The sequence below is a fragment of the Leptonychotes weddellii genome, chromosome 2 (genome assembly GCF_054177405.1).
Source record: "Leptonychotes weddellii isolate Sample4059 chromosome 2, ASM5417740v2, whole genome shotgun sequence".
In the NCBI taxonomy this organism is placed as follows: Eukaryota; Metazoa; Chordata; class Mammalia; order Carnivora; family Phocidae; genus Leptonychotes; species Leptonychotes weddellii.
Genome location: NC_138370.1, coordinates 139,752,066 through 139,771,839, shown reverse-complemented (window position 1 = coordinate 139,771,839; position 19,774 = coordinate 139,752,066). Strand labels below are relative to the sequence as shown.

At 36.0% G+C, this 19,774-nt stretch overlaps 1 protein-coding gene and 1 pseudogene across 2 annotated transcripts in view; both read right to left on the bottom strand.

The window, feature by feature from the left end:
* CHIC2 (cysteine rich hydrophobic domain 2) overlaps positions 1-19,774 on the bottom strand; it is a 64,582-nt gene that overhangs the window by 32,662 nt on the left and 12,146 nt on the right. For both annotated transcript variants that reach the window (XM_081812373.1, XM_081812372.1), the window contains 2 exons: positions 9,271-9,325; positions 8,990-9,145 (listed from right to left, as the gene is read on the bottom strand). In XM_081812373.1, the coding sequence (XP_081668499.1) occupies positions 8,990-9,145; positions 9,271-9,325 (211 nt within the window). The remainder of the gene's footprint in view (positions 1-8,989; positions 9,146-9,270; positions 9,326-19,774) is intronic.
* LOC115937419 (U4 spliceosomal RNA) lies at positions 16,877-17,005 on the bottom strand (annotated as a pseudogene).

Below are 19,774 nucleotides of genomic sequence, written 5' to 3'. Positions count from 1 at the left end.
CAAAGAATACATACATACAGATGGCCAACAGACACATGAAAAGACACTCATCATCACTTAGCATCAGGAAAATGCAAATCAAAACTAAAATGAGTATCACGTCACACCTGTAGAATGGCTAAAATCAAAACAACAAGTGTTGGTGAGGATGTGGAGAAAAAGGAACCCTCATGCACTACTGGCGGGAATGCAAATCTGTGCAGCCACTCCAGAAAATAGCTGGGGTTCCTCAAAAAGTTAAAAATAGAACTACCCTATGATCCAGTAATCACACTACTGGGTATTTACCCAAAAAATACCAAAACATTAATTCGAAGGGATACATGCACCCCTATGTTTACTGCAGCATTATTTACAATAGCCAAATATGGAAGCAGCCCAAGTGTCCATCGATAGATGAAGGAATAAATAAGATGTGGTATACACACACACACACACACACACACTGGAATATTACTCAGCCATAAAAAAACGAAATCTTGCCATTTGCAACAACATGGATGGAGTCAGAGAATGTAATGCTAAGTAAAATAAGTCAGAGAAGACAAATACCATATGATTTCACTCATACGTGGAATTTAAGAAACAAAACAAATGAGCAGAGGCAAAAAAAAAAAGAGAGAGAGAATGAAACCAAGAAACAGACTCTTAACCAGAGATAAGAAACTGATGGTTACCAGAGGGGTGGTGGGGGGTGGGGTGGGTGAAATAGGTGATGGGGTTAAAGAGTACACTTATTATGATGAGCAATGATAACATACAGAACTGGTGAATCACTATATATTGTATACCTGAAACTAATACAACACTGTATGTTAACTATACTGGAATTAAAATTTAAAAATAGGGGTGCCTGGGTGGCTCAGTCGGTTAAGCATCTGCCTTTGGCTCAGATCATGATCCCAGGGTCCTGGGATTGAGCTTCGCATTCAGCTGGGAGCCTGCTTCTCCCTCTCCCTCTGCTTGTCACTCCCCTTGCTTGTGTTCTCTCCCTCTTTCTCTCTGTCAAAGTAAAATCTTTAAAAAAATTTTTTTTAATTAAAAAATAAAAATACATACCATCTGAAATAGTATAAAAAATAATACTTGAGTATAAATCTATATAAAGATATGCAGGACATGTCCACTCAAAACTTAAAACATTGCTCAGAAAAAAATGTTAGACTGAAGTAAATGGAGTGAGACACTGTTTCATGGGTCAAAAGACTAAATATTTTTAAGATGTCAATTTCCCAAAATTGATGCATAGATTCAATACAATCCAAACTAAAATTCCAACAGCATTTCCTTTGTAGAAACTGACAAGCTGATTCTAAAATCCATATGGAATACAAACAAACAACTTTGAAAAAGGAGTATAAAGTTGGGGAACTAACACTAAGATGTAATTATAATTATAAGATGTAATTATAAAGCTAATTATTAGATGTAATTATAAAGCTACAATACTCAAGACAGTATGGTATTGGCATCAAAATAAACAAATACATCACAGAACACAACAGAGCTAAGAAACAGATACAGACATATATATATATATATATATATATACACACACTGACATCTGATTTCCAACAGAAGTACAAAGGCAATTCAGTGAAGAAAGAAGAGTCTTTATAACAAATGTGAATGGGAACAACAGGATATCTATATGCAAAAAAAAAAAATTTTTTAACTTCAATCGATACACTGCACCATATAAAAATTTTAACTCAAATGAACCTTAGACCTAAAAGTAAAACCTCGAACTATAAAAATTCGAGAGGAAACACAGGAAAAAAAATCTTTGTACTTAGGCTTAGGAAGAGTCATTAGATACAACACTAACAGCACAATCCATAAAAGAACAAATGAACAAATTGGATTTTATTAAAATTAGAAATTTCTGCTTTTGAAAAGACGTTAGGGGATGAAAAGTCGAACCACTAACTGGGAGAAATCTTTTTAAAGCATATACTTGTACGTGTAATATATAAACAATTCTCAAAACTCAACAATAAAGAAACAACTCAATAAAAAATGGGCAAAAAGTTGGAACATTTCAACAAAGAACATCCACAAATGTTAAATAAATATGAAAAGATGCTCAATGTCATTTATTATTAAGGAAATACAAATCAAAGCCATAATGATAACACTATACTCCTATTAGGATGACTAAAATTAAAAAGACTAACCATACTAAATGTGGACAAGAATACAGCAGAAGAGACACTGCTGGTAGAAATGTAAATAGCACCACTTTGGCAAACAGTTTCTCAGTTCCTTAAAAAGTTAAACACATATACACTACATGATCAAGCTACTCTATTCCTAGAGATTTTTACTCAAGAGAAAAGAAAGTACATGTTTACAAAAAAACTTGAACAAGAATAGTCATAGCAGCTTTATTTACATAGACGAAAACTGGAAACACAAATGGCAACCAAATAAATAAATGTGGTATATCCACACAATAAAACATTACTCATCAATACCATTGATCCAACAACATGGATGAGTCTCAAAATAATTATGAGTAAAAGAAACAAAGAAAGAACACATATTGTATAGTTCCATTTATATAAAACTCTAGAAAATGCAAACTAATCTATACTGCCAGAAAGCAGATCAGCAGTTGCCTGGAGGGATGGAGGGACTACAAAGAGACACAAGGAAACTTTTGGGGGTGATGAAGATGTTCACTATTTTGATGTACACATGTATGTGTTAATTATATGACAAAACTCATCAAATGGTACACTTTAAATATGTGCAGTTTATTGTATGTGAATTATATCTCAATAAGGCTGCAAAAATAAAAACAAAAATTGTAAAGATGTTATTAACAAAATACACTATATTTGAGGCCATAAAATAAAACAACACATTTTAAAAAATGAAATCACACAAAGTATGCTCCCTGACAACAGAATTAAACTAGGAATCAGTAACACAAAAGTGTCTGGAAAATTCCTAAATATTCGGAGGTTAAATAACACACTTCTTAGTAACACATAATCAAAGAAGAAGCCTCAGGGAAAATCATAAAATATTTTGAACTGAGTGAAAGTAAAATATGGAATGCAGTCAAAGCAGTGCTTTAGAGAAAAATTTTAGCTTTATATGCATATATCAGCATATAAAAAAGAAAACTCTCACATCAATAACCTCTGCATTGATTTTAAGAAACTAAAAAATAGTAAACGGAATCCAAAACAAGAAGAAATAATAAAAACAAGAGCAAAAATCAATGAAATTGAAAACAGAAAAAATCAGGACTGAAGCAAAGAGTCCACTCTCATCACTCCTATTCAACATTTTACTGGAAGTCTTCCCCAGTGGAAAAAAAGAGAAAAATAAATAAAAGGTATGCAGATTAGAAACTAAGAAATAAAACTATCACTATTCTCAGACAACATGGTAATTATCTACATAGAAAATCCTGTGGAATTTACAAAAACATTCCTGGAATTTAATAGGTGAATTTGGAAAGGTCACAGAATACAAAGTTAATATATAAAAATCAATTGTTATGTACTAGCAATGAACTAGAAATCAAAATTTAAAAAAAAATGCCATTAACAATAGCACTAAGCACAAAGAAATACTAACAAAATATGTGCATGATCTGTATCCTATGCAAAATACTACAAAACACTGATGAAAAAAAATCAAAGAAACCTAAATAACTGAAGAGGTATGCCATGTCCATGCTATGGAAAACTTAAGATGTCAATTTTCCCCAAAATTGATCTATAGATTCAATCCCAATTAAAAAAAATTTTAGACATAGTACTGGCATGCTGATTCTAAAATTTACACGGAAAGGCAAAGAAATTAGAATAGCCAAAACAATCCTGAAAAATAAGAACAAGTTTGGAATACACCCTACCTGATTTCAAGACTTACTATAGGGCTTCCGGGTGGCTCAGTCGTTAAACGTTGGCCTTGCCTTCAGCTCAGGTCATGATCCCAGAGTCCTGGGATCGAGCCCCGCATCGGGCTCCCTGTTCAGCAGGAAGCCTGCTTCTCCCTCTCCCACTCCCCTGCTTGTGTTCCCTCTCTAGCTGTCTCTCTCTCTCTGTCAAATAAATAAATAAAATCTTAAAAAAAAAAAAAGACTTACTATAAAGCTTTAATAAAGAAGACTATATGGTATTAAAATGTAAGATAGACACATGGAAATCAATAGAACAGAGTTTAGAAACAGATCCACATAAATATGGTCGACTGATTTTTGTCAATGTACAATGGCAATTTAATGAGGAAAAAACAGTCTTTTCAACACATGGTGCTAGAAAACCCATTGTCCTATGCAAAAAAATGAACTCTGACCTGTGCCTCACACCTATACAAAAACTGACTCAAAATGGGTCATAGATCTGAAAGTAAAATGCAGAAGAGATAGGAGAAAAAGTCTGTGACCTTGCTTCAGGCAAAGAATCCTTAGATATAACACCAAACACACAATCCATTTCTTAAAAATTGATACATCAGACTTCATCAAAATCAAATTTTGCTCTGCCAAAGACATTAAGAGAATAAAAAGACAAGCTACAGACCGGAAAAATATATTTGGTTATAAACCTGACAAGGGACTTATATTCAGAACATATAAAGAACTCTCAAAACTCAACAATAAGAAATTACTATTTAAAAATGGGCAAAATATTTGAATAAACTCTAACAAAGAGGTTTTACAAATGGCAAGGTGCTCAATACCATTAGTCATGAGGATAATGTGAATTAAAACCAGAATGAGATACCACCACATCTATCAGAATGACTAAAATTTCTTAAACTAACAATACCAAGTCCTGGCAAAGATGCTGAACAACTGGCACTCTCATATGTTGTTGGCTGGAATGTAAAATGGTAGAGCCACTTGGGAAAACAATCCGGAAGTTTCCTATAAAATTAACCGTACAGTTACTATAGGATCCAGCAACCCGACTCCTAAAAGTAAAAACTTATGTTCACAGAAAAACATACATGTGAATATTTATTGCATCTTTTTTTTAATAAAGATTTTATTTATTTGACAGAGAGAGAGAGAGCACAAGCAGGGGGAGTAGCAGCAGAAGGACAGGGAGAAGCAGACTCCCCACTGAGCACGTATCCCGACGTGGGGCTCGATCCCAGGACTCTGGGACCACGACCCGAGCCAAAGGCAGACGCTTAATGACTGAGCCATCCAGGCACCCCCATATATAGCATCTTTATTCAAAATCACCAAAACTGGAAACCACACAATGTCCTTCAGTTGGAAAGTGGATAAACAAATTATGATACATCCATACAATGGAATACTACTCAGCAAAAAAAAAAAAAGGAATAAACTACTGACACATGCAACAAAATAGATGAATCTCGACTGCATTAACTAAATGAAAAAAGCTAGATTCAAAAGGCTACATATACTGTATAATTCCATTTATATAACAAGCTAGAAAAGGCAAAACTGTAAGGAGAGCAACAGATCAGTGGTTGTCAGGGTTTAAGAGCTGAAAAGAATATAACTACAAAGAGGCAGCACAAGTAAATGTGTTTTTGGAGAGAACAGTAATATATTTTGGTTGTGGTGATAGTTACACAACTGTATGCATTTGTCAAAAATCATAAAACTATACACCAAAAATAGTGAATTTTGCTGTATAGTAAATAATTTTCAAAAATAGCTCATAACAATTTTTTTAAAAAAGGAAAGGCAATTTATAAGGAACAACAATAATAATACTGATTTAAAAACAATGTCTCCAGAACAAGGTCAGTTCATAAAAAGGGACACTCAGCTGGAGATGGATTTCAAAATTAAGGAAGAAATCTAGTTACCCAAATTATTGAATAATGTCCTGAAGGTGAAAATGCTGAGCTGATACTTTGGTATGCCTTTGGTCCTGATTTGTCTTAAATATCTGAGACAATTCTAACCATATTCCACATCACAAATGAGGGCAAAGGAAAGGTTCAGAGGCTAACAATCAGGCAGGGTTTTAGCCTTTATTTATACCAGTACCTCTCAATCAAGGGTTCTTATTCTTAACATGGAATACCTAGACAAAATTCTAGGAATCCATGAAAGTGGATGAAACATCTTTATTTTCACTAACCTCTAATTGAAATGTGGTATAGTTCCCTTAGATTATGAATGTATACAACTAACTGTGGTAGACTAAATAGGACTGTATCTCTATCACTCATAGAAATCAGATTTTTCCTGTCACATCATATTACCATTGATTCTTTGCTATCTTATTTTGTGTGCATTAATAAACATTTATAAATAATGTATTTGAGGCGTCTTTTTAAGATTTTTTTTATTTATTTGAGAAAGAGCGAGAGATGGAGAGAGAGCAGAGGGACAGGGAGGAGAGGGAGAAGTAGACTCCCCGATGAGCAGGGAGTCCCAGGACCCTAAGATCATGACCTGAGCTGAAGGCAGATGCTCAACCTACTGAGCCACCCAAGGCACTCCTAATTGAGGAGCTTTAGTACTTTGATAAGTTTATTTCATATAATTGGTTTCCTTTATAATCTCGTGTTCTTCATTTCATACGTTTAAAATACATTATACCTTTTAAAATACAAATAAAACATTATTCCAAGAGAGGGTTCATAGACTTCCCTGAAACACCAAAAGGATCCATGACAAATAAAAAGTTAAAAATCCCTGCTCTAAATGATCCTGCTCCCATCGTACACAGCACCACTTTTTTGAGGGTCTCTAACACCCTCATACATGCATGAAGTGTCACTCTCTCCATGGGTATATAATAGTTTACACCCAAGACACGGAAATGCACAGCATTTTATTTAAACTGTAATCATACTTGTTTGCACTCACTAGATAGTAAAGTCCATATAAAATTAAATCATATACATACAAAGAGAGACCTTAGACTGAATACTACATTGTTATATAAAATGTACTTTCCAAAACTATAGATGAGAAAAGCCTAAGAGATCTATCCTATGACTCAAATAAAAAGGAATTTAATGAAATCATCTGAAAAATGATCATATGTTGCTAAAAATGCATGGAGAAGAGTAAGAAGTTGAGTTTTATTTTCTAAATCCTACGCTGTGCACACATTGCAATATCTTATTTTCTCATTTAAAAAGTAAAAAACAGGGGCGCCTGGGTGGCCCAGTTGGTTAAGCATCAGACTCTTGATTTTAGCTCAGGTCATGATCTCAGGGTCGTGGGATCAAGTCCCACATTGGGCTCTGTGCTTAGTGGGGAGTTTGCTTGAGATTCTCGCTTTCCCTCTCCCTCTGCCGCTCCCCCTGCTCGCTCTCTAAATAAACAAATAAATACATAAATCTTCAAAAAAAAAAAAAGTAAAAAACAAAAGATCTCGGGGCGCCTGGGTGGCTCAGTCGTTGAGCATCTGCCTTCGGCTCAGGTCATGATCCCAGGGTCCTGGGATCGAGCCCCGCATCGGGCTCTCTGCTTGGCGGGAAGCCTGCTTCTGCCTCTTCCATTCCCCCCTGCTTGTGTTCCCTCTCTCGCTGTCTCTCTCTCTCTGTCAAAATAAATAAATAAAATCTTTAAAAAAAAAAAGATCTCAAAACCTCAAAAAAACTAGATCACACAGATTTCTAAAATAAAATTCTTATGATTCCTTGGGTTAAGTAACAGCAAATTGCCAACCAAGTGGGATACAGCAGTTATTTATTTTTTCAAAAGATTTTATTTTCTTGAGAGAGAGAGAGCACAAGTAGAGGGGACAGGCAGAGGGAGAAGCAGGCTCCCCGCTGAGCAGGGAGCCCAACTCGGGGTTCGATCCCAGACCCCAAGATCATGACCTGAGCCGAAGGCAGATGCTTAACCAACTGAGCCACCCAGGCGCCCTGAGATAGCAGTCATTTAAACAATGAAAAAGCCCGAAGAGTAGGAGGTAGTGAGAGAATCTAAACTCCAAGAGCTGCAAATTCAATTGTGGATCAAGTGGCAAATGAAAATTAAAAAAAAATATGTGGTCTGAAGATGATCTGGTCAGAAATACAGGGGAAAAAAAGAAGAAGAAATATTCTTGGAGAAAAATATTACAAATATTACAGTAAATATTACAAAATCAATTCTATTACAAAGGCATTATCTTCTTATCAATAAAATGTATCAGTTAAAAATTTTTTTCAGTAGTAATACATTGCTTATTTCACAACAGAAATCAAGGGACAAACAGCATTTGCTTTTCCATATTTCCTATCATTATTTGATGACAAAATGAAATGTAGCCACATAAACCATTCAATTTCAAAAGTATTTCATTTTTATACCTATAGCTACCATAATTTTTTAAAACTTAAACAAAAATGTAATGTGTTCCATCTATAACAATTTGCCATACAGAATCACTATGTACTCATCTCAGAAAACTTGTAAAATACAAAAGAAAAAATTTCTTAAAAAGAAACCAGAATTCCCCATAATCTTATCAACTAGAAATAAACATTGTAACCATGTTACTTCTTCTATGGGTACGACCTTATGTATTAGTACTAATGCTATTAGTCAATGTCTATTAGTTATTTGAGCTATTTAGCTAATAGCTTTATATACACTATTTCACTTTATACTTAAAACAATCCTACTCAAGCAGGTAGGTGAATAGTGCCATTTTACAGATAAGCCAACTAGAGATGACAGAGGTTAGGAAACCTGCCTAGAGCCACAGAGATAAGTGGTAGACCTGAACCCAGCATTCTCAATCACTATGCTATACCACCATAAATGTACATACAGAGAGAATGCTGTATTCTATTCTACTCTTGGGTAATATCTTAGATCATGAAAATTATGAATGAAATTTATAATTAAATTTAATATAATAGCATGTGGACATACCATAATTTTACTTAATCACTCCTCTACTGGACCAGATCATTTTTTATAGTATTCGGCATGCTGTGACTCATTCAATACAAAAAATAAAAACTAAATAAATGCAAGACTTGCTTGCCTACTTCTAAATTTAAATTAAAATATATTAATTCCACTTACTCTTTTACTGAGGCAAATAACTGGCCACATACTGCAACCTAATGTGCAGCAGCAACAAAGGCAGCCACAAAGTAGCCAACGTACATTAACAGGAAGGTTCTTCTTAAGACAACTGTTAACTCTGTTGATGCTGGCTTTAAATTCTTCAGGAGCTACCTAAAGAAAAATTTTAAGAAATAACAATACCGTAATATTAATGTCAATAAACATGTCTCATTTGCATAATTATTTCTATAATTTGTTAGGAAAAAATAGTACCTAAGTAAATGATAGACACTCACTTTTCCAGTTAATGAAGAAGGGAATTCTGATTCAAATTTGTTGCTCAGTCCAAATCTATTTTTAAAAAAAGGAGAAAAATATGTTATTACATGTCATTGTTGAGAAAAAGCCATTTAACTTAATCAAAGGTCAAGTAAATAGATGCGCAACTTGATATACAAAGTAACAATGGAAGTTTGAGACACACTGTAATCAGCAATTTATGAAATGTAACAAGCAATCTTAGCAGCTGAATCAAAACTTTTGTATAAGAGGCTGAGAATACAGAAAAGAAATGACTTCTTTGGGGCTCTGTTTGTAAGCAAAATATTAATGTAATAGAAAACAACACAATTATCTAATTTGTAAAAATTACTGAGATTCTTCCAACTAAGTACTAGAAAGCTACGATCTCTGCTATGGATTATTCTTTAGGTCAAAAGCACGTGTTAACACTCAAAAAAGCAGTAGCATGTCTAAGAATGCAAGTTGATCAGTTAGCATTTTCTGAGGCCAGCATATCCACACTGTTGTTACAGCCAGAAAATGCTAAAAAAAAACACCTAGAACAATGTGATAGCTGCCTGCCTACTTAAACTTACAAGTAATACAACACTTGCTATTCTTTGGGGAAAGAAATGGAACTGAGGTAGTACATTTTAGTACCTTTAAGCTTTTAAATGTCTGCAAAAATCATAAGGATTGATTGGGCACTTGACTATTTCTTTGTGTAAGTTATTAGGAAAGAATAAAATACTCATGAACACATTGGTAATGGCAGATTGCACCTAGAAATAAAAACTGAGATATTTAAATAGGACTTTTGTTGGATCCTGAAGCCAAAATTGTTTTCAGTTTTATTGAAATATACTTGACATATAACACTGTATTAGTTTAAGGTATACAACGTAATGATTTGATACATGTCTATATTGTGAAATGATTACCATGATAAGTTTGGTTAACATCCATCTCCTCACATAGTTAACAAATTTTTTTTCTATGATGAGAAGCCTTAAGATTCACTGTCTTAACAACCCTTATAAATACACTGTACTGCACTTAGGTAGTCTGCACTAGTAAGAGGGATCTTCTGAGATACTCTGCCTCAAACAGCTGGCCAGGTCAGGGGTTTTTAACTCAACCATCAGTACAGCTAAACAGGGAAATCGAATTAACATGGGCTGTGTGAAAGCAGTAAGGAATGGTGGAGACTGGCCAAGTGGAGGGTATACAGAATGGGGCGGGGGGACGGGCGTCATGGGTCAGATTCAGCTGATTACTATCATATTAGAATGCAGGCCCACGTCTGAGTGATTGTATGATTTTCTTTCTCTAAGAGGAGTTGGGAACCAGATTTCTATGTAAACTTTCCCATCTTTAAAATACTGTGCAAGGCAAACAAAACACTTCGGTGGCTAGGTTGTGGTCTACATCACTATCTAGACTTCCCTACATGTGGATGGTGGCATTGGAGACCATTTTATCACCATCTTAAGTAATTTTATACATTATTTTATAGCACTGAATGACATTAATCTGTCTTTATAAATAATGGATACTACTTACGGAAAAGATCACAATGCAACTACCTAAGTCCAAGCCAAAATTCTTTTCATACTAAACATGTACCTGCAACTGTTATTTTTCTACATAATTCTGGCATTAATGCCATCCTAAGACTGACAGACTCAATTAAATTCATTTTCTGTCTGTACGCCTCACTGCAATATGGTTCTACTTGCCCCAAGAGATAACTCACTTCCAACCTCAAAACTCCTAAAATGAGGAAAAGATGTGAAATGCTAGGTGATAGCTCTCAGTGAGGTCTCTAGATAATGTATCTCCTTTTCATCCATTTCCCTTAGGGAAGAGGACAATCAACAAATGTTTATTGAGTATAAATTATAAATTTCCATCTCCTCAAGTATTATCTCCATTGGTCTGAAGGTTTTCTCTATGAATCATCTCCATTTCAACCATGTTTATTTTTTTAAAGAATTTATTTATTTATTTGAGAGAGAGAGACCGCGAGCATGAGGGGGGGGAAGGGGGAAGGGCAGAGGGTGAGGGAGAAGCAGGCTCCCTGCTGAGCAGGGAGCCCGATGTGGGACTCAATCCCAGGACCCTGGGATCATGACCTAAGCCGAAGGCAGACATTTAACCAACTGAGCCACCCAGGCGCACCTCAACCATGTTTATTATTGCAATTAACCATCTCCTTCCAACTGTCTGAAATTTTTTAGAAAAGCAACAACCAGATACCTCCAATCTCCTTTGTTTTTTGTTTTTGTTTTTTTTAGAGAGAAAGAGAGCACAGGCACGCAAAGCGGGGGAAGGGCAGAGGGAAAGAATCTTAAGCAGGGTCCATGCCCAGCGAGCGCGAAGTCCAACCTGGGGCTCCATCTCACGACCCTGAAATCATGACCTGAGCCAAAAAGAAGAGTCCGATACTTAACTAACCCACCCAGGAGCCCCCCTCCAAGTCTCCTAAATAGAAAAGTCTTCCCCTTTCATCCCAGCCATTAAGACATTTAACACAGATTAAATTATTTTATTGAATACCTATAGTTTGCTGCCATGTAATATGCTAAGTTGGAGGGAGCAGTCCAGGATGAGCTTAAACCCTAATTTCCTTTCTTTCTAGAGCCTGAATATTTCCTTATTGGCCATGCAATTCTTTATCCAGGGAGCACAACCAGCTAATTAATTGCCCTGTTGTTCCTGCAGGTCAGGGCTCCTTTTAAGTCAGGCTAGTTATTCTTCAGAGTAAGAATTTATAGTTCCAAGTACATTCACTCAGTTCCTCTTCAGTCATACTTTTTTGTTAAGTTGTATCTTAGGAACAGATCGTAAACCTTCCTCTTCCTTCATCTCACCCCCCAAAAAATGTCCCAAGAAAGATTACCCAGTGACAAGATTATCACTATACGAGAGTGCTTAGCTTTTCTACCAGCCATTAACTTGGTGCTAATGATTTTTCCATTTCCTTGCTCACATTTCCCACCCACTGAACAAGAATACCTGGAACAAGTGTCAAGATAATGCTGTGCTTAAAGTCCTTGAAGTCTCCCCGGCCCATAGGAGTGAACCCCAACTGTACTCTGCTTTCTCTTTTAAAATCTCTCAACAACAGGGCACCTGGGTGGCTCAGTTAAGCGTCTGCCTTCAGCTCAGGTCATGATCCCAGGGTCCCAGGATGGAGCCCCACATCGGGTTCCCTGCCCATCAGGGAGTCTGCTTCTCCCTCTCCCTCTACCCCTCCCCCCACTGCTCGTGCTCTCTCTCTCAAATAAAATCTTTAAAAATTTTTTAAACATAAATAAAAAATAAAAAAATAATAAGAGACTGAAAGTGAACTAACCAGCACTACATAAACAAAAAAATGATTCATTTAAAAATATTTGAGCTACCGCCTATACCTTAAAAACTAACTCAAAGCATATTTTTTTTTTTAAGATTTTATTTATTTATTTGACAGAGAGAGACACAGCGAGAGAGGGAACACAAGCAGGGGGAGTGGGAGAGGGAGAAGCAGGCTCCCCGCAGAGCAGGGAGCCCGATGCAGGACTCGATCCCAGGACCGTAGATCATGACCTGAGCTGAAGGCAGTCGCTTAACCAACTGAGCCACCCAGGTGCCCAGCATATTATTTTAATAGTTTTTTTTTTTTCTAGCTTTGAATGTTACTGGTGGAGATGAGCAATGGCTGTTAATTTTAACAGGTCTCCAGGGTACATACAAGCAATAAAAGCAGAAGAAGGAAAAATGTAAGGAAAAGTGGGGAGGGAGAAGTAGGAGAAGGAAAGAAGAAGAAAAGAAGAAAGTAAGCACTGACAAAGTGCTACCAACAGTTATCTCACTTACCATTCAAAACCTACTGTCAATCCATTAGATGGTATAAAAGAAAATGGAGACATGTAGACGTGTGCTATATCTACATCTATGCCTATTACCTAACAGACCCTTTCCTCAATTATGGTTAAAACACTCATGGCTTCAGAAATGATAAAAGATTGAAACTTTTTTCCAAGAATGACAAATATGACAAAATACATTAAACTTAACCTATTTTACTCTTACCTATTACAAGTTTTCAAGTCTACCAGTACTTGAAGAAAAGAGAATTCATTCAAATCACAACCACTGAACATCTTCTACGTAATACTTCATGATAACAAGATCCTACAATAGAAGACTTGTATCGTTTTAAAAATTTAAAAAGAAAGCATGTACAAGGCCAATTTTGCTTTTATGTAATTTGAGGTAGTTTTGAAAGTTCATGTAATATACCTAGTAAAGCTTTGTAGAGAAACAGCAAATTTACACCTAAATCTAAATGGAATCTTCAAACAGGCTTCTTTTACACCTCTCCCACCTTCTTCCATTTCACTGTCACCTCAATTCCTACAATTCTATAGCTATAACTCAAAGTGTAAGCCACTCCAATCTGTTACCCTGCACTCATCTTTATCTAATTCAGAATCTCCCTTTCCCGGGGTGCCTGGGTGGCTCAAGCCAGTTAAGCGTCCAACTCTTGATTTCCGCTCAGGTCATGATCTCATGTTCCTAGGATCAAGCCACGCGTCAGGCTCCACACTTAGTGTGGAGTCTACTTGATTCTTTTTCCCTCCCTTCTGCCCCTCCCCACTCATGCTCTCTCAAATAAATAAAATCTTAAAAAAAAAAAAAAAAAGAATTTCCATTTCCTAATAGATCACTTCCCTTCCAAATTCCTTTTAATATTTAACTTTGGTACCCCTAATCTGTTGATCTACTACCTGGATACCTCCTTATATCTTCCCTTTAAAAAAAATTTTTTTTTTCTTCTTCAGTGTAACCAAAATTCTTAGAATGACACTCTTTCCTAGAAATTCTCAATTATAGCTCATTCCCTGAAGTCCACTTTCCAGACTCCATCTTCCATGTTCGCGTAATACCTGACTACATTCTCTCTTGTGCAGTCCTTATCATACTTATTATAATATGTTTACAAGCCTAACTCCCTACTCTGATAAATAATGAGTTGTTTATGGGAAGGTATGGTATCTTAATTATCTTTATACCCCAAACGTCTGGCCCAATGCCTGATAAATAAATACTCAATAAATACTTGCTGAATAATTAATTTCCAAAACAGAAAATATGTCTACACTCCACTAACTCTTCATTGCAAATTTTCACACCATTGTTCTCTCTTCCTCTGATGCCCATGATTTCTGTTTCTATCACACTGTTCCAAATCTCAACCATCATTTTCAGCCTTCCAGGTCACTCCCTCTGTGCTAGAGGTCCACAAAACTACCCTCAGGTTTGATGATTCACTAGGAGGACTCACATGACTCAGTATATAGTTGTACCCACAGCAAAAGGACACAAAGCAAAATCAGCAAAAGGAAAAGGCACATAGGGAAAATTCCAGAGGAAACCAAGAGCAAACTTTTAAGAGTTTCTTCTCAGTGAAGACACAAGGATGTGCTTAATGCCTGCAGCAACTAGTTTTGACAACATGTATACAATACTGTCTACCGGGAATGCTCATTAGACACTCAGTGCCCAAGGCTTTTATCAGGAACTGGTAAACATACACCCTCTACTTAGTATACCAAAATTCCAGATTCCCAGAAGGAAAGCAGGTGTTTGGTATAAACCACATTGTTTGTTCAAAACAGTTTAGGCTCAGTGAACCCTTCCTATCAATTTTGGGAATACTGGGGACCCTCCTAAAGTCTAAGTGCCCAGACACCAGCCAAGAGCCAACACTGCAAACAAGTATTTCTAAGGGCAGCAGTCTGGAGCCTGCTATTATAACTCTTTTCTCTACACCTTCCTACTCTCTAAAGACAGTTTAGACCTTGTCTTCATCCCAATTAGATTTACCTAGGTCTTCAGTGTATTTACCATCTTTCTCAATGGAGGCAAGCTTCCCAAAAGCTAACCATTTGCTCCTGGTTGTATCTCCTCCAGTCTCCTCTGCAATCCACTGTATTGCTCCCTCTCTTTTGGCTCCTTACACATAGCCTACAAACTTGCGTAAGTCTACCCAGTCTGAGAATCTGAACCTCTATTTTCTTATCCCTTAATGTATGACAGCATCCACCTCTTTTCCTTTTTCATCCAGTATTCTGAAAGAGTCCTCACATTAACTATCTTTATCTCACCTTTCATTCATTATTCAAACTACTACAATCCAGACTTTAATCTACATTTCTTTACTGATGAGACCACTCAACAGAGTAGTTGAAAACAACTCTTTTCAGCAAGTCGTCCTTCTTAGAGCAGGCTTTCTCCCAGCAAAGAGCTTGAGTATTAGAGTGGGGAAATGTTTTATTTGGCACAGGATACAGCAAGTAACTCCTGTGCAATGTCTTTGATTTCTGCCAGACTTTTTGTATAGTATATGTATCTCCTATGTTATTATTTTGCAAACTTCTTTTTTTTAAAGATTTATTTTATTGAGAGAGCTTTTGTTTGTTTAATTTTAGGCCAACCAAAGAAATACAGATAAAGTTTTAAGATCATCTTATTTTATTAAATGTGTAAGAAAAGACACACTTCATATTTGTTAATGTAACTGCAAAATATCATCTTAAATGTTTTGATGTGACATAGGTTACTTAGTTTTGATACTACCTTAGTTCCAGTTTTGGGGAGTGTTTTGTTTTGTTTTTTAAGTTTGGCAGGAAGTGGGGTCTGTTAGCAATGAAAATGAGATACATGTTTCACCTTAATTTGACATTATAAATTACTTAGTTTTTTCTATTATGCTCTACAAGTTTAAAGTTTTTAAATACGGCAAAAAATAACTTCCTTTATTCTAAATCAAAGTACAATTAGCCCTGGACAGGACCAAAAAAGCCAAATTTTATCGTATAAAATGACAATTTGATATGCCTGAAAGAAGAGCAAAGGGTAGGAAGCTGAATTCCCTTCAGACCTAATAATCTAACATTGTATTAATCCAAAAAGCTGCAAGTAGCATTTAATAATTTCAAAAGATATGATTCAAGGTGGGTGGAATCTTAATTCAGTTATCTACAAAGATTAATCTATAAATAAAACTAAAAAATATTTGGCAAGAGGGGCACCTGGGTGGCTCAGTCGTTAAGCATCTGCCTTCGGCTCAGGTCATGATCCCAGGGTCCTGGGATGGAGCCCCACATCGGGCTCCCTGCTCTGCGGGAACCCTGTTTCTCCCTCTCCCACTCCCCCGCTTGTGTTCCCTCTCTCGCTGTGTCTCTTTCTGTCAAATAAATAAATAAAATCTTAAAAAAAAAAAAATTTGGCAAGAGGTCTTACAATGGAAAATATCACGCACTGTCAGTGGAACTTTTAATTATTACAACCATTCCAGAAATCAATTTGGCATTACAAATATTTAGACCTTTGTTATAGTAATTTTTCTGTCAGGAATCTAGCCAAGAAAATAATCTCTCTCTCAAATAAATAAATAAATAAATAAAACTTTAAAAAAATGAAGTTTGCAAACCAGTAACACAGGAAATACATGTTATACTATTAAGTAAAAAAGAAAAAACTGCACATACACTGTGATCTCAACTGTAAAGAAAAAGAACTTACAAATTAACAGAAACTTTCAAAGTACAATTTGATAATATATAAGAGTCAAAAAAATATTCATACCTTTTGACCCAGGTACTACTGGGTCAATTCTACTTCTAGAAATGGATCAACTAGCAATAATCGCGCCTCGGATAAACCTCATTGGCTACGATACTGCCACAGAAGAAAACAGTTACAGTTGGCACAGATATGTTAATGAATAATCAAGTCTTCTACAGTGTTATTTTGGTAAGGGAGTATTACACATTTTATTTGCTATTTCTTAAGATCTAATTTTCAGATGTACAGTAGTTGCTAAATAAATATTTTAAAAGCATTTTATAATACACAATACCATCATCATAATCCTCTATATGAGTCTATTATTTGTTATTAATTAGGTAATTTATCATAAATAAACAGGGAGTTTGGTTTCACTAATCAATAGTTTTTCTAATGTATTTCAACCTTTTCTACAATTCAAGCCCATACAATCGCCAGTCCTTTTTACTTCATTTTTAATTCTTCCACGTTCCACGTATCTCCTCCTATTAATGCCTTTTATAATTCACTAATGCATTGTTATTTTGAGTGGAATTATGTTTTGCTCTCATGATGAATTTTACCTTTTAAATACAGAACTGCAAGAATTTCCTTCAACTTGTTCTGCTTTGTGTTTATTTTTCTTCTCAGTTACAGAAATGTCCTACAATTATATTAATTATAATACATCAATTTGAAAAGACACTGTACAACTCAAAACCAAGTATATTAGAGAGTAGCCTGTTACTGGATGCCTGACTAGGAGCTCCCCTATACTCTGGTGAGTTAGACTACAAATGGGCTTCTTATCTAAGAATAGCTAATCCCTGGGCTGGCTAGCAGCATATGGGATGGCAAGGCCCAACAACCCCACCCAACTTACAACATTAACTAACTCAATCTGATCCTCTTTCTTGAGGTATCTAAATAGGAGACAATAGTTGATAACACGAAACTTAAACTAAAGCCAAGATACAGTAAAGCCATGAATAAGTAGAAGTAAAGAATAAGCTGAAACCAATAGTAAGCAGACACTATGAGACAGAGGGGAAAAGCAGTCAGCCAGTTCACACTGCAACAGAAAAAGCTGGAACTGGAAGTACGTAAGTCACCGTGACAGACCACTAGATCAGGGAGCAAAGGACACAAGCAGTTGAGAAAAACAACAGAATAACTTCATAACCAGACTGCACTATATCCAAAAACAGTATCATCCCAGGCTCCTTGAAGCCTGGTTGTACAATGGCAAAGCTTCCTGTCTTCCTTAGTGTCCATGCATTCTTATAATAAACTTCCACTGCTTAAGGTCCCCTGAGTGATTCTGTTCTTTGCAATCTAATAGAGCCTTATATTTCATACCTTAAGAACTCATAATGATACTGGCATATGTTCCCAATATATTAAATGAAAAATACAGAATACAAAATAAGTATGGTCTCGATTTTTTAATAAAAATATTTACATATATGTAGAGAAAAATTTAAAAAGTTAATCCACCAAAATATTAATCGTGGTTAATCACAGGCAATAAGCTTATGGGTAGTATTTCATTTTCTATATTTCCATGTTTTCTAAAGTCCCTGTAACATATATTGCTATTTTAAACTAAACGGGGGCTCCTGGTGGCTCAGTCAGTTAAGTGACCAACTCTTGATTTCAGCTCAGGTGGTGATCTCGGGGTTGTGGGATTGAGCCCTGTGCTCACCAAAGAGTCTGCTTATCCCTCTCCCTCTGCTCCTCCCCCCACCCTCCCACCCTGGCTCACTCTCGCTTGCTCTCTAAAATCAATCAATCAATCAATCAATCTTTAAAAAAAATTCCTAGAAAGAAAAATTTAAAACAAATACACCAAAATATTAAATGACTTTAGTCTCTTGGTGATTATAGACAGTTTATTTTCTGCTTCACTGAGACATACTATTTCCCAGTTTTTAAATAATCTTTGTTTTTCATTATAATTAGAAAAAGGATTTTTTTAAAAGATTTTACTTACTTATTTGAGAGAGAGCACAAGCGGGGTAAGGAGCAGAGAGAAAAGCAGACTAGAGTGGGGTGAGGGGCAGAGGGAGGGAGGGAGAAGCAGACTCTCTGCTGAGCAGGGAGCCCGAGCAGGGCCGGATCCTGGGACTCCAGGATCATTACCTGAGCTGAAGGCAGATGCTTAACCGACTGAGCCACCCAGGCGCCCCGAAAAAGGATTTTTTTAAAAAAAAGAAAAAGGAGGGATGCCTGGGGGCCTGAGTCGGTTAACCATCTGCCTTTGGCTCAGGTCATGATCTCAGGGTCCTGGGACTGAGTCCCCCCATTGGGGTCCTTGCTTGGCGGGAAGCCTGCTTCTCCCTCTGCCTGACGCTCCCCCTGCTTGTGCTCTCTCTCTCTCTCTGACAAATAAATAAATAAAATCTTTAAAAAAAAAAAAAAAAGGAAGAGGATTAAACCTAAAGAAAAAAATAGATGATTAAAGAGGCTCTGTTTTGTTTTTAAAGATTTTGTTTTTAAGTCATCTCTACACCCAACATGGGGCTTGAACTCACAACCCCAAGATTAAGAGTCACATGCTCCACTGACGGAGCCAGCCAGGTGCCCCAAAGGGGTTTTGTTTTTAAATCAGACTAAGGAAATACATGTGCAATCGACATGCCTAGATTTCAAAATAATTCTACTTTTAAAATATATTGTAGAGTATATTCTTTAGGATTTTTAAAGTAAGTTTAAATACATAATAAGTATATTGTAAAGAATTTAGAAATTAAAGAGAAAAAAATAATTTCTAATTCACAACAGTAGAATCTCAGAATCTGAGAGCTGGAAAAAAAGTTATCATTTAGTCCAAACATTTCATTTTAAGATGAAAAAATTAAGTAATAATATATAGGCTCTAGTCCAGAGCCTTACTTTCCTGAACCCAAGCCTGGGGCA